Here is a 15,677-nt window from a genome sequence, read left to right as displayed (position 1 = left end):
CAAATGCGAATGTTGGATGAATCAAGCAGCATTTCTGGGATATGTTATATATTCTTAAGGTATTCAAGTGAATCCTTAAAAGGTAACAAAAATTAAAATTTGGAACAACCACGAGTCGTAATTGAGATTTGGAATTTCTTAGCTTACCAGGCTATCTTGGATGGTTGTGAAAGATTTTTCAGTCATTGCTTTGTCATTGACGAGACTGTTGAGAAAAGAGGTCATGTATGAGTGGGAAGGAAATTGTGAGCAAAGGATTCAACAACTGAAGTATTTCCTCACTCATGCACGTATTTTGGTATTCCTAGAAGATAGTGGTAATCATAAATTTTTAGTGATGTTTCTTGAATGGTATTGGAGGCATGTTGATGCAAATGTTAGGGTGATTGCATACGTTTCACGATAAATGGAATCTCATAGGATGAATTACCCTACTGGTGATTTGGAAGTCACGATTACCATTCTTGCTGTGAAGTTATGGAGACATTATATTTTAGTGGGAATGCAAGATTTTTTTTATGAATCCAAAAAGTCTTCAATATCCATTACTTGGAAGGAATTTGATATGAGGCAGCGAAAGTGAATTGTATTGCTTAATGAACATGATTGTACGATCAGGGTGATCGTAAAGTTTGTTCTAGCTGAAGCACTTGGTGAGAAGACTACAGTAAGATTAATATCTGGCACGTTTGCCAAGAGTATCATATTGTGGATTGAAAACCAACGGAAGAAAAATTAAGAATGGAAGATCGAGAAGAAGTTATACTTGTTAAATTTCAAGTTAGGCCTATTTGGTAAGGTCGTACTCGAGACTCAAATGCTTGACGAAGGAATTCAATAATTAACCGAGGCAGAATTGGATGGTATGTTTATGCAAGAGAATGGGACGTATGTGCCAAATTATGTGGAATTAAAGAAAGCAATTTTGACGATGTACACAGTTAAGTTTTTGAGTATGTTGGTTACTTCTAAGTTTTGGATAGCGTACAAGAAGCTTGGTTACCAAGTTACCTTATAGTACACCTTTGTGTTGGACAGAAGTTGTCAAAAGAGTTCTTGCGGGCACTGAGACTATGGATGAGTCTCCTCAAAATATTCAGGTGAGTAAGTTAACCTGAAAGTAGCCAGGAATGACAAAAGAGATTAACAGATGGATATGCCACTAATCAAGTGTGTAAGGTAAATGGTTTGATATTTTTGGAAATTTCACCATGAACAGAAATAGTAAGATTCAGAAAGGGAGACAAGATAAGTCTTGAACACATCAGTCCGTTTTGATCATTAAAGGAATCGACGAAGTTGCATACAAGTTTGTGATGCCTTCAGAATTGGCTAAGGCACATAATGTATTTTGTGTTTGATGCGTTGTCACTAGGTGGCAGATTTGTCACATGGGATTATGGTGTAACTATTGAGAATTAAATTGGATTCGACTTGATAAGGAACCAAGGACGACTTTGGATTGGAAAAAGAAGGTCCTGAGAATTAAGACAGAGTAAGTAGTAAAAGCTTTGTGAAGGAAATCATTCAGTAGAAAAGTATGTGGGAGAAAGAGAATCGGATGAGAGAGATTTACCCGAAGCTATTGTTGGAGTATGGTTGATTTAGTTGGTTGCTGGAATTTCGGGGACGAAATTCTATAAGGAGGGGAGATTGTCACAGCCCGTTTCAAAATATTACATTCGTGGCTGTGAATGGACGAAATTGCCCTTAAGAAATACTAAGTATGTGAAGCTCAAGTTGATAATTATCTAAGTTCCTAAGTTTTGAAAATAAAATGGAATTTAATAAGGATGGAACTTAGATTTTTAGGTTAAAATTTTGTGGTTTAGAGTTGGGGATTGGAAAAGGACCACGTGGGATCCTCATTCCTTATTTCCCTCCCCATTTCCCGTATACTGTCCTTCACACTCTCTCTCTCTCCTCCCTCACGATTACTCTCAGTTCTCTCTCCCTCTCCTTCGAACTCACACGGACCACCACAAAACCACCCTAAATCTATACCAACGACGAATCTAACACCACCATTGGAACCCCGAAGACTTCACGATCACGATGGTATCCATTTCAAGTAAGTTTTGCTTCGGAAAACCCTAGTTTCAAAGTTCCCGTGAAATGGTACTGTTCATGATCTTTTAAATGGTTACGATTTAGGCTAAAACAAGATCACAGCGAGCTTGGTGAGGTCCCAAGGAAGCTCGGAGTGCTTCGTTGGAAGTTTTTGGACGTAAGAACACGGAGATCGACAAGTTCAAAGTTTGGCCGGAGCTTTCGAGGCGTTTTTCGGCGAATCCCCGGCGAGTTAGAAGTCGAGGTAGGTATCAATCTCTTCGTCTCGTCAAGTACTACAACTTTCCTTTTTGTTTCACTCAATTTAGTTGAGTATTGAAGAAGTTATACTCATTTGAAAAATACCCAGTTTCCGGCGACCTCCGAGGCTTTCGAGGCAGTTTCCGGCCAAACCACGGCGAACTAGGTGTTGTGCAAGGTACCATTCTCTTGTTCTCTTCAAGGTCTACAACTTTCGTTTTTGAATCACTTGATTTCGTTGAGAAATGACAAAGTTATGGCAATTTGAAAAACTGCCCAGAAAACGGCCGCCGGAAAAACCAGTCCGGCGACCCAAGGAAGAAGAAGGTGCTACAGTAAAAATAAAAAATAAAAATAAAATTATTTTAAAAATATGTCGACGTCCGTGACGTCGAGTAGATCACTGTGGTATATTCATATACCTAAATTGAACACCGTATGAGAAAGTTATTGAAGATTGTTGGTTAGGTGTTCAAATAACGTTTTATAGTTTTCACATTTAGGTGAAAATGTGAATTGATGATCCGACCGTTGGATCGTCACCAAACTTTGATACGTTGTAATACGTAATATTTGAGGATTATTGGAACTTACGGATTGGGAATCCGAGTTACGGATCTTCCGGAATTGGAATTGTAAGTCCATAATATAAAATGTTAACCGTCACTTAGTTTTGGAAATTGACGGAGATCCGACCGTTGGATGGTAATGAAATTTTAGGATGTTATCCTAGAGATATATTGTGGACCTCTGGAAGTTATGGATTTAAAATCTGAGTGGCAGATCTTCCGGATCGAACTACGTAGTGACGTATTTTATATAAGTTATATATTCTATCGATATGAATTTTGAGGTTGGATTTGATTACTATTCTAGGCGGCGATCGTCGTGACGCCTTGATGTGTGGTGCTAGGGAGTTGTTGGACGAACTCCAGGTGAGTGGGCAGTTTTGTTTTCCGTATATATATATATACTTAACGTTTTCCCAGAAATTGAAAATGCATGAAATTATGTTTAAAATGAAATGCATATGAGTTATGTGGAAAAACGGGAAGTGAAATACCATGCATAGAATTGATATGAAAAGTATATAGAAATGTGAGTTGAAATGCCATGCATGAATTAATATATGATGCATATGTATGAATTGGTGCGGTGGACGCACAGGTAAGAATTGATTTATGATGCATATGTATGAAATGGTGCGGTGGACGCACAGATGAGTATTTAATTACTGTTATGATGATGATGATATATATTGAGCTCAAATCCTGCACCATGGTTTAGTGCTTATAGTATTCACCGCATCGCACGCTCGCCTTGGATCCAAGTAGATGCTAGTCGTACAGTCCACGCGGAGTGGGTACGACAGACCAGTCGCGAGAGTGTTAGTGAGATTCCGACTGGTGGGTGACCTTAGATTATGTGCACAGATGATTTATGAGAAGCACTAGAGCGTAACTTGTGTGCAGAAGGCCGGACGGGTCACAGAGGTGACTCCGGTAGAGTGATAATGATAGATTTTGAGCTCTAGGTTCAACCGTATAGGGCTATTAGAGGGCCTACGGTTGATTACTTTCTTGCACCTGATATGATTATGTTGATGCATTCATACCTTATTACTGTTGAGATGATGTGGCATGGCATAATTAATATGAGAAATGTTGAGATGACATGGCATGGCATGATTGATAAAGAGATAATGTTGAGATAGTAAAAATGAAGTTTTGAGAATATATATGTATATTTATATTTTACATTTCTGGGAAAGTATACAGGTTTTACGGAGAGGGGTTACAACGTTTTGAGAAATGTTTGGATTTGGAAAAGAATTGTTTTACTGACCCACTCAATTTTGGTTTTGCGCCCCTCCAGGTTCAGGAATCACAAAGGTGTGGTGACTACGAGGAATTCGACGGTGTTCTGACAGATTGGACAAAATTATGACTCACCTTCGGGTGTATCAATTTAAATTGTATCTTAAAGCTTCCGTACTGTGCAAATGGTTACGTCACTCTCACGTGACGGCCAGCATGCCCTCCTTCGGGACGGGGTGTGTCAGTACATTTATTTGCCCATTATTATTTTTACAGTATGCAAATTTGAAAAGTTTACATTTTACCATTACGTAGCGCTACGTGATTTTTAACTTTTAGTATTATTACATGATAAAAATAACTCATGTATTTCTATGATCCCCAAACTCACTCTCTCTCACATGACATTACATTTGTTCATTTCCGCTAACTCTATCCATATATTTTTTTTCTGTTTAAAACAATAAAATTCGATTATAAGGAGAGATTAGCTCAATGCTAGTTGATTACTTTTTCAAAGGCACTTGTTTTCTTAAGTTTGTTGGTGTTGGAGCTGCTGAAATAAATATTCGGCAGACACTAGAATGTAAAATCAACACTTGTTTCTTGGTCGGGTAGGATAAAAACAAACATCTAAAATAACAAATATTGAAAAGAAATAGAGTTTGCAAAAAGTATGTATGTACCTGTATTGTAAATCAACGCAATGCAATTGTTTGACAGAGTAAAAATGAAATTCTGAAGTATGTGCCTTGTTCAGCCACAAATCATATGTCTGGCATTGGTAGTGATGCTTCACAAACTTGCAAGAAAATTTGAATGTTGAATGCTGGCATGCACAAGGAGGACAAATTATGTTACCTCATCAATGCAAGTATATGAGGAAATAACTTCAATGATGAAGAGTTAATAATAGTTTAGCTACGATATAAATAGAGAAGCAGAAAATATGTAACGAGCATCACTTCAATATTGAAAAGAAACATAGTTTGTGAAAGGTACAAACGTACCTATATTGGAAACCAACACAATGTAACTGTTTAGTAAACGGAAAGTGAAATTTTGAAATGTATGCCTTGTTCAGCAACAAATCATATGTCTGGTACTGGTAGCAGTGTTTCACGAACTTGCTAGAAAATTTGAACGTTTAATGCTAGCATGCACAAGGAACACATGTTATGTTACCTCAGCAGTGCAAATTTATGAGCATATGACTTCAATTGGGAAGACTTAATAAGAGTTTTCTAACAATATAAATAGACAAGCAAAAAAATATATCTAACAAGCATTACTTGAATATGAGGTGATTCCAAAGTGAATGCATTGCTTCAAGAGGAGGTAATTCTCTTTTAACAAGAATTAAAAGATAAAGTGAAAGAGAATTGGATGCATTGCTTAAGAAACCTTTGGAAGAATTGGATGCATTGCTTAAGAAACCCCAAATTCCAAAGGGACAATAAATGGCCTTCCGGGGTCTCCTTCCCTAGGGACAATACATGGGTTCACTAATGTAGTTGGGTGATTCAAATCGTAGCTAAGTGATTTGTGGAAGATCCTAAATTTAATGGCATGAGACTTACTCGAATAGTTATAAAAATTTCATACTGAATTGTTAGACATGAGATTTTCATGCCTTGTTAGATAAATTTTTAAGAGTACCCGGAGTACAAGTGGATGCACCACATTTCATAGTATAAATGGAGTGATACTAAAAATATATATTTCTCACTTATACTATGGCACGTGGTGGACTGACTTGTACTCCGAGTACATAGAAAAATCTCTTTCCTTTCCACAAGATTCGAAAATTTAAAATTCCTCTAGCTTTTTTTCACACTTTTTTATGCACATTTAACATGAATAAAATATCATATCATCACACCATGTACCATTACGAAGCTTCTCACAATGTACAACTGCACGGATAAAGATCGATAATGTAAGCGATTTCTAGTTTCCGTATAATTGTTGGGGTCGAAAATCATATAAACTCAATTAATTTGATGAAAAGTTTTTCATGCACTCATTTCATTTGTACACTTCAGTTCGAACATTAGAAACCCAAGCATGTCCCAATAAGACTTCGTCTATTGACACACGTCGTCTTCGCCACAATCACCATGCACCTCACCAATTCACCACTCGGGTTAGCCGATTCTCTATGTTGATGAACTATGAAACTTGGGCTTTTGTAGGATGCAATAAATTTATTAGAAAGCGATGTTTAATCAAGAAAAGTAATTGGATAATTGATAATCTGTGTACTAATAAGTTATTTGTTGGCATACTATCTAGTGGATGAACTTTTCAGGTTTCTCGAGTTAGCGTAACTTTGGGCTGGAGTAGGCCATAATGTTTAAACTCAAAGGGAACAACAAGAACAAATGCATGGAAACGGGCCAAGTGAGAATTGGAATTTCAAGAAAGTTTGATATTTATTTAAATAACTTCATATTTATTTTCTTTCTGGGATTCAATTTCTTGATTTTGTGTTCATGTTAAAACAGGACTTACTTGCTATACAATTAAGCACAAGTCACTAGTTTGATTCTGACTTTAGAAGGTTGAAACTGATCCATCCAGTATGATTTAGCTTATGCAAAAATTCTATGGTTCTTTTTAACCGTTAGATTTTATTTTTTATTTTTTATATTTTTGTCCAAAGACCTAATAGTTGAAAAAAATCTGAATTATCCGTTACTCTAAAGTATCACAAAAACTCGCTAACTTATGAGCTTGATTGATGTTCCATATATAAGATTTTCATAAAAACTTTATGAGCTTCATTGAACTCGGCCCCTTTTTTACTGAAATTTAACTTTACTCTTTCTCTTTTTTTAGTGAAATTAGACGAGGTTTGTTTTAATTATTAACACCCCACAAATTTATTCAACACACTTCATTTTAAAATTTTAAAATTGAGTAATTTATAAGTGCACTTAGTACTATAGTTTAGTGATATTCCTCTTCACTTGTAATTGAAAGGTCTTACGTTTGAATCTCACTAAAGAATAATTTAAACTACATTATTATTAACCCATTGTGAGGCTAGCAACTCACCCGATGCTCTCCCTTATGCACAAAAAAAAAAAAAAAAAAAAAAAAAAAACTATAATTTCTGGGAAAACTTCACATTTTCGTTGGGAAAACTCCACAAACTACCAAACCAAAATTTTTCAGGCCCATCTCACAGCAAGGACAAGACAATAGAAGTACAAACCCAAACCAAAAGGTCAAATAAAGCCCAACATAAACATAAGGGAGGACCGAAATTCAAATTCCTCCACCTTTGGTGATTGGCTTGAACCATCGTAATATCACACCAACTTTGTATGTCTAATCCCACACCTTTTATTGTAAAACAAACATGAAAAGAATTTAGGATACTTTAGCGAAAAGTTTCCTGTACTGTTAATTTTAACGAAAAACCACATTTTTTACGCTAAAAAATCAATCATGGTACTATTCACTGTATCCTTTATTTTATCCTTATAGTTAAAACTCAAAGTTTTCAAATCATTTTCATTAGTTTTCATAAGAATTTATGGTTTATACTATTTAAACTTCAATAATTTTGTACTCATCCGAGATTTAAATTCACAATAAGTTATTTTGACTAGATATTAGAGAAAACTAAAGTGACATGTTGAAAAGCACAACAAGCCACATTTTTACATGTATTTTATCCAGGATTCGTTCATCGTACATCGTACATCGTACATCGTGCGATCAGAAATTATTGTAAATTTTTTTATTTAAAATTGAATATAAATAGTATCTGACAAAAACTAACCATACGATGTACGAAGAACGAATATGATTGAAAGATCCTTCTGGAAAACATGACTTTGTTTTAAAAGAAACTCTAATCGGATTCCATCCACCAATTATTGCCAACCGAATCTTGCCATTTGTTTTGAAATGAAATCTTTCGCTAATTTTCCAAAAAAAAAAAATGAAAGTTTTGAACAATCGTTTTGTGGATGACTGACATATGAATATGTAGCTTGGAGCTATAATTATGGAGTAATCCAGTGTTGGTATCCACTGTTGGTAATTGCTAGCATTGGTTTCAAATAACCACGTGACTCACTTGGGTTTACAATATTAATTATTTGGACACGTATTTATCTGTGAATGGATAACCGAAATTGGTGTTGAATTTGTAGCAACCAAATAGTGTCCGATAAACAATTAAATGCTATAATAATCAATGACAAAACAGTTTTAGATTTGAGTGAACTTTTTCAACATTCTTTGAATAAAAAATTGATCGGTGCAAATGGTACAATAATAATTGGTTCAAAATGAACGGCCCATTACAATATTCATGTATCATTCATGACTATATTTGTATGTTAGGATTTGTCTTCATTCAAATTGGAAATCAATTATGCATCCAACTGTATATGATATTTAGATGATTAAACAATTTTTAATTTAAATAATAATTTTTTTTGGGATGATATTCAAATTAAAATTAAAATTTTAAACGATTCTGATAATGGAATTTGGGGTGTACTATCCATACACACTTTTTACTTCTCACACGCTCTCTTAATTTTCGATCTCCAGATCGAATGAATTAAAAAAAAATCAAATGACAAAAATCAATAAAGGGGTGTGTGAGGAGTAAAAATAGGTGTGTGGATATCACACCCCTAAAATTTACACTGTGAAGATACGTTATGTGATGAGATAAAAACCGGTGATGCAAGTTTTTTCTTTTTTATTTATTAGAAAATGACATATTTATTGAGAAAACACATTTATAACCATCTTAACCTAGAAAGTTCCTACTTGATTTTTTTTTTTTTTTTGTGTCAATTTACAACTTGATTGTATACTTAAATTTCTGTAACTGTTAGATTATCTACATGGTAGACCCTTTTTTATTTTTTATTTATTTTATAAAAGTGCTATTCACATATCCATTTTTACATTTACACATATTTTTTAATATTTTTGTCATTGATTTTTTTTTTCAATTTATTCGATCCAATGGTAAAAAATTAAAAAAGATTTGTGAGAAATAAAATAGGTGTGAAAAGTACCCCCATTTTTACTCAAGCTTCAACAACACAACAATCATTCATGATATTACAATTAAAGACCGTGTTCCAAAAAGATAAAGACGGAAAATCACTAGACCGAATAATTATTGTTATTAACAACTTATAGGCATAGAGTTGAATGTGGAAATTAGGCATCCTCTTTCAGTGGTTTCATAAGGATAAGGACCTTTGGATTCTTTGTGGGAATCCGGAAGATCAATCAATCTTATCCATTTATCATATATTATACAATTAATTTTTGTTAAGTACTGTTTATAATTAATTTTAAATAAAGAATGTAAAATAATTTTTAACTGCATAAAATACGATAAACGGACACAATTGATTGATCTTTTAGATCTCTACAAATAGGATCGGAATAAGATCCTATTCCGTTTTATAATTCATATATTATAAGCCCTACCCTACCCCTAGTATGCATTTAATTATTTTAATATAGGGCTATGACAACCTTGGATCTCCATTGTTCCTTTTTATCGACATGTTCTCCTATTAATTTCATCACTTCCTTTTGCTCATCACATTCTCACCTTTTGCCTTTTGCCTTTTACCTTTTACCGTCAACCTTTTACCTTTTGCCTTTTGTTTTTTATCTTTAGAGAGACAAAAATTTTAAATCAAATTTTATAAATTAAATGATGTGATTGTTTATAATTGGATCGTTACTTAAAAGTTAATTAATGTGTTTATTTTCTTTTAGTAACACATCATTTAATTTACAAATTTGATATTTCTAACATTTTCCTTTCACTTTCTTTTCTTCTTCTGCTCTTTAGATATGAGCACAATATATTCATGGGTACGAGCAATTACGGTTACCTGCTTATTCAAAATTCATAATTACGATTATGAAAAAAAATTTAAACAAATAAACGATTATACTCGTAAAATATAAACAGGTGATTAAGGGTAAAACTTTTTACCTTTTGCTCTCTTTTTCTTCTACTGCTCAGCCTGTCCTTGATCCCCTTTTTAGTTGAAAGTGATCACTTTAGTTTGCTAGGCAATAGGCACTTCTTCAAAGCGTATCCTCTTTTTATCTTTTGATATATCTTTTTGGTTGATGTGTAACTGTATCAATAGTATATTCATAAAAATTGAACCAAGTTTGATTATTTTCCTTTTCCTATTTACTTCATCATATTTATTTAGGGATAAATGTCATTAAGTACCCAATGATACGTATTTGCCAATTGCCATTTTCATTGGAAAAAAATTCATTATGTCACGAACACGACTCGATACACTTTGTCATGATATTATTACTTGAATATTTTTTAAGTTTCTAATCAATTGTATTATTATATTTGGTGTGTTGAGTTATGTTCTTGCATACTGAAAAATTTATAATGTAATCCAAATTCGTCTTAAGTAAAAATCCAACTTAAACATTCTCACTTCTTCAAGTAAAAATTTATAATGTAATACAAATAAAATAATGCCCTTTCAAAAGTGGGGCCCATGAACATATTGTCTCTCTCCTAGAAGCCTATATGATGTGACCGCTCGATCATCTGGTCTTCCTCTCAGCCGTCCGATGAAAACGATGGCTTCCCGGTACAATACAAATCGAGTCCAGCCAGAAAACACCACCACACACTCTCACTCTAACTCGCAGCTCTCTCTCTCTCTCTCTCTCATCTCTTCTGATCTGCTTTGGAGTTTGGGGAAGAGAAAGACGCAAGCATCTCGGATTCCGAGGCTGACCTAATGATTCCTCTCCGCCCTTGATCTCCCTGCTTTTTCACCATTCTGCTCGCACAGACCAATGAACCACCGACACGTTTTGCTCCGCCCTCGAGCCCGTCGTGTTCTCCGTTAATTGCCTCTGTAGAAACAGAAGATTCACTCCGGTGAGTACTATGCATACGATGCCACTCGTGTGAGTCAGAAATTACGAGACTTTTTATTCCGTTTGTTTCCCGAGAAAATGCCATTTTTTCTTGCCTGCTGTTTCCCTGATTTTTGTGCCGGTTGGTTCTCTAGTTTCCGTTTTCTTCCGTTCGGAAATTTTCGGTTGAAATATTTTCAATTTTCTTTTTGGCTGCTGAGAAAGTGAGAGAAAAAGATTTCCTTTTTTTATTTATTTATGTTATTTCCCCCCCCCCCCCCCCCCCCGTGATTCCGTTTTAACTGCCAAAGGGGTTGAGATGTTCACTTACTGTTTGGCAGCTGAGAAAGTGAGAGAAAAATATCTCCTTTACAGCTTTATGTTGTTTTTTTACCCTGTGGTTTCCTTCTCATTGCCAAACGGGGCAGAGCGTTCTGGTTCTGATTGTGGAATAGCTGGCGAGCTTTGTCGTTTCCGTTAGGCTTAGCGGCGACGGTGACGCCGCCGACGACGACAGGTCGTTTTTACCTTATCTTTGATTTTTGAGATTGGGGTTTCAAATTTCCATGGACCACCAAAGTTCTTGGTTTTGAATTTGCTTCTCTGCTTTCCCTGTTTGTCAATATACAGCTCCCCAATTGTCTTGTTGCATTGAGATTTCAGTTTTGCGCTATTCAAGTCTCTTGTTCTGCAATTGTGTTTTGTGGACGACAATTTTTCTGAATTTTATGTTTCGGAATTAGGATTTAAGGCCATGTATGTGTAACTAATTGGAAAGTGAGATTATTGATAGTTTTAATTGAGCAGAGTAGACGAGTACGTTTGTGCTATTTTTCCTGTGATTGTAAGATCTGAATGTGTGAGTGCTTATCTTGTTTACTACACCATGTATGCCGACCCAACGAGTCATGAGTGTGAAATCAAGATCTAGATACATGTTGTATTGTGCTTTCGTTGTTTTTTCGGAGTTTCCTGGAAAAGAGGATGTGATAGATTCCTGAGTTATGGTGTTGTTATAGTAAATACTGCTATTAGAATGTGTGTCATGTTCTAAAATGTTGGGAGAAGTTATGGGGAGCGCTTCCACGATTTTTCGGGTTGCTTTATTAGGGAGACCTCAACTTGGTGTATTTCTTGTTTAAAAAGCTGTGACTTTGTTACTTTGCTTCTTGGTTGGTGTAACGGGTAAGTTTCATTTGTCCATTAACCAATATAGTTAGCGAGGAAAGAACAGTGCTTAGCATGTCTATCTGTTGTTTGCTAGTAATCTATTGAGTAACCTTGTTTTAGTATTAAAATTTGTAGGGCCGCTGTATTCAACTTTGTCTTTGTTTTTATCCGCAGATTGGCCAGCATCTTTGTGATTCGGTGCAACCGTGTAGCCGAATAAGATGCATATGGGGCTTCCTTGTAGTAAGATTTTTCAAGCTCGATAAAGCAGGGCATTGCAGATAGCAACATGGAAGGCTATTTAGAACCCAGAAGGACTTCCAATGATCAACAATCTGTGGGAACGTCTGGAAGCGTATCATGTCCAACAACTGCAAGCATAAACCAAGAAAACAAGTCCAAATCAAGAAAGTCTAGTCTGTCCTATGCTGATCTCCATCATGAGATTACAAAGAATATAAATGATATTCGACGTGATTCTGTTGGGTACCACCAAAAGCAGCAGATTGATAAAAAGAAAACGGAAGAAGATGAGCTTGTTAAGTACATGTCAAAGTTGCCAAGTTATCTTGAGAGGGGAAAAAACCTTCAGGAGAAAGTTTTAAATGTCGGTGTCCTAGACTGGGGGCGCCTAGAAAAATGGCAGCATAGCCATAAACAGATGCCACACAGAAGTAGCAGGTATTCACCGTCAAGTAGTAATACAACCTCATGTTTTTCGACAGATGAATCATCAACCCCTTCTAGCCGAGGCCACAGTTGTTCTCCTGCCCGACCAAAGGTGCGTCGTCCTTCACTGGAATCTCATTTCATGAAATCTCCAATAGAAGGCCATTCTGAAGTTGTCAACTGTTTTAGAGAAAGGGTTGAAAAGTTTCAAGATCTTAAAGTTGATGGGAGTAGCACCTTGAATGGGCTGGAAAAGTCCATTGGAACAGATAAATCTTTATGCAAAAACCGCCAAGACATCAAGGTGGAACAGTACATGAGAAAAGATTCAGACCCAAAGAGTGAGCCAGAAAAAGGAGTTTTGCGGACTGGCCCACATGAAATTGCAGCTCACGGTGAATTAATGAAGAAATCAGAGAACTTAAGTAAACCTTATTCAGAAAATTCTGAACGAGATATCCCTGAAGGATGCCAGAAAGTTGTTCTGCTTTTGCCTAGAGATTGTCCTGAAAACAAAGATTCTGGTGTTTCCAATCCATCTGATTCAATGAATCTGCTTCATCAAAGAGCAGCAAAAGCAACCTGGGGAAGATTTTCAGGTAGACCCAAGGAGTCATGCCATGCAGAGCTCAGATCTGATATGCCACACTCATGCCCTTTCCCTTCTGAAGTTGAAAGGAAACACTCTCGGGTAAAACAGCTTGGCTCTGTAGATGCTACGAGTATCAGATTACAATCTAGTGTACCTTGCTCCGTAACACAGTCAGCTAAAACAGGAACAAGCCCATCAAGAGGCATAAAAGTAGAAGAGAGAAAAGCAGCTGTAGCCTCCGCATCTTCAACTGTAAGTGAGCCTTATAAAGGATTAGATCTGAAACCAAGCAAAGCGACTGCTGAAAAAGTAAGGAGCACTTCACCTTTTCGCCGATTTAGCATTGGCCTGGGTAAGATCGGTAAGATTTCCAGTTCTAAGGACTGTTCAGATGTACAGAAGCTGAGTTCAACAACTTTTTCAGCCAAACCTGGTTCCACGAACACTGTAACTTCCACTTTTATGGATGCTTCAGACGATGATAAGTCCAATTCCACTGGCAGAGCCAAGTCGAGCCCTCTGAGAAGGTTACTGGATCCACTGCTGAAACCAAAGGTGGCTAGCTGCCATCCCTTAGTGGAGCCATCAGAGAAAGGTTCCATATCAAAAAATAAGCTATGCAAGTCATCTGTGGGGCAAGTGGATTCTTTGTCTGAGCTGCCAGGGAAGGTAAAACTAGGTATGACTGGTTGCAGAACAATTAATGTCAATGAGTCAGCTATGGTCAAGAGGAGTGGATCCACAGCAGTTCAAGCTCTTCTACGAGTTACAGTTAAGAATGGCCTGCCCCTTTTCACATTTGCGGTTGACAATGACATTGACATTCTTGCTGCCACAGTGAAGAAGTTAAATACCTCCAAAAATGATGACTGCAGCTGCATCTACACATTCTTCAGCATCCGGGAAGTCAAGAAAAAGACTGGAACTTGGATGCATCAAGGCAGCAAAAGCAAGAGTCATGACTATGTCCATAATGTTGTGGCTCAAATGAAGGTTGCTGATTCTCAGTTTCCCAATTTGGTCAGACTGGAAGACTTTAGCGTTAGAGAGTTTGTTTTATTCTCTGTAAACCTGAGACAGGCAGATTGTCAAACCTCAGACTTCCAGCCAAATGATGAGCTTGCTGCCGCTGTTGTCAAAATCCCGAAAACAACCAATCAGCAGTCTACCAGAGTTTGGCATGATAGGGATAACTGTAGTATCTTTCCTGTGGTTGGTTCAGATGAGTGTTTGTCAAGTGTAAGACGCCATTCTTATTCTGGGGAAGCTATAGACGGTAAGCCTTTCGTTGGTACTCAAGGCCTTATTAGCACAACTGTGATACTTCCTACTGGTACCCATAGTCTACCAAGCAACGGAGGACCATCGTCACTGATTAAACGTTGGAGTTCAGGCGGATCATGTGACTGTGGAGGTTGGGATTTGGGTTGCAAGCTAAGGATATTTGACAATCAGAATCAGGTCAGCGAGAAATTGACCTCACATAAAGTTTGCCACATCACAGATCGGTTTGAGCTTTATTCTGAGGTATGCTGTTTTTCTTTAACCTTGGTTAAATTTTTCCACCATATTTTTCTGAAAATTCCCGGCTAATCGGGCCTTTTGCTTTGTTTTGTATCCACAGGGAGGATTACAAGAAAACCAGCCTGCATTCAGTTTGGCCCCATTCAAAGATGGGATCTTTTCAGTTGAGTTCAATCCTTCACTCTCAATCTTACAAGCATTCTCCATATGTATAGCAGTATTAGATAGTCGGAATCTGTGTGAGTTCTCTGTGTCAAGGAACTCGTTACAAGAAAAAACTTTCGGGGAAACGATGTTAATGCAAAATGATGGATTAAGTCTTCCAGATCGAACTGAAGGGGAAGTTCCTGCAAGATATTCCTCATATCCCCCACTTTCTCCAGTCGGGAGGGTCTAGTTTTACCATGATTGCCTCTTGAAGTTAACGTACATCTTCAGTTGCCCGGGTTGATATTGTACAAAATCTGCGGTAGGTGCCTTAACTCGTATTGGGTTTTAGATTCATAACCCCGCGAAGATAACAGGCGTCGGGAATCCGCAGATTACTGTAGATGTCAGCATCAATATATGAAGTAATTCATATGTATTGTGAGTTTAAAGTGTTTAATCCATTTAAATCTGCATATAGTGAGTGAATAGTATGTTTTTTTCACTTGAATTTCAATAAGCTTAAGATTTTCTGATGGGAA

At 36.5% G+C, this 15,677-nt stretch overlaps 1 protein-coding gene and 1 pseudogene across 4 annotated transcripts in view; one reads left to right on the top strand and one right to left on the bottom strand.

Moving 5' to 3' along the window:
* Window positions 1–5,336, bottom strand: part of LOC126615401 (probable disease resistance protein At4g27220) — a 40,883-nt pseudogene extending 35,547 nt beyond the window's left edge.
* LOC126615402 (uncharacterized) overlaps window positions 1–15,677 on the top strand; it is a 27,987-nt gene extending 12,310 nt beyond the window's left edge. The window contains exons 1-3 of one of the 4 annotated variants that reach the window (XM_050283219.1): window positions 10,785–11,055; window positions 12,378–14,991; window positions 15,089–15,677. In XM_050283219.1, coding sequence (XP_050139176.1) covers window positions 12,493–14,991; window positions 15,089–15,385 — 2,796 coding nt within the window. In that variant the 5' untranslated portion in view covers window positions 10,785–11,055; window positions 12,378–12,492 and the 3' untranslated portion in view covers window positions 15,386–15,677. Of the gene's footprint in view, window positions 1–10,784; window positions 11,056–11,089; window positions 11,551–11,589; window positions 12,219–12,377; window positions 14,992–15,088 lie in introns of those variants that run through there. The other 3 variants (XM_050283220.1, XM_050283221.1, XM_050283222.1) reach the window with 3 other exon arrangements.

This window comes from Malus sylvestris, chromosome 3 (genome assembly GCF_916048215.2).
Source record: "Malus sylvestris chromosome 3, drMalSylv7.2, whole genome shotgun sequence".
In the NCBI taxonomy this organism is placed as follows: domain Eukaryota; kingdom Viridiplantae; phylum Streptophyta; class Magnoliopsida; order Rosales; family Rosaceae; genus Malus; species Malus sylvestris.
This window is presented reverse-complemented; position numbering and strand designations above follow the sequence as displayed.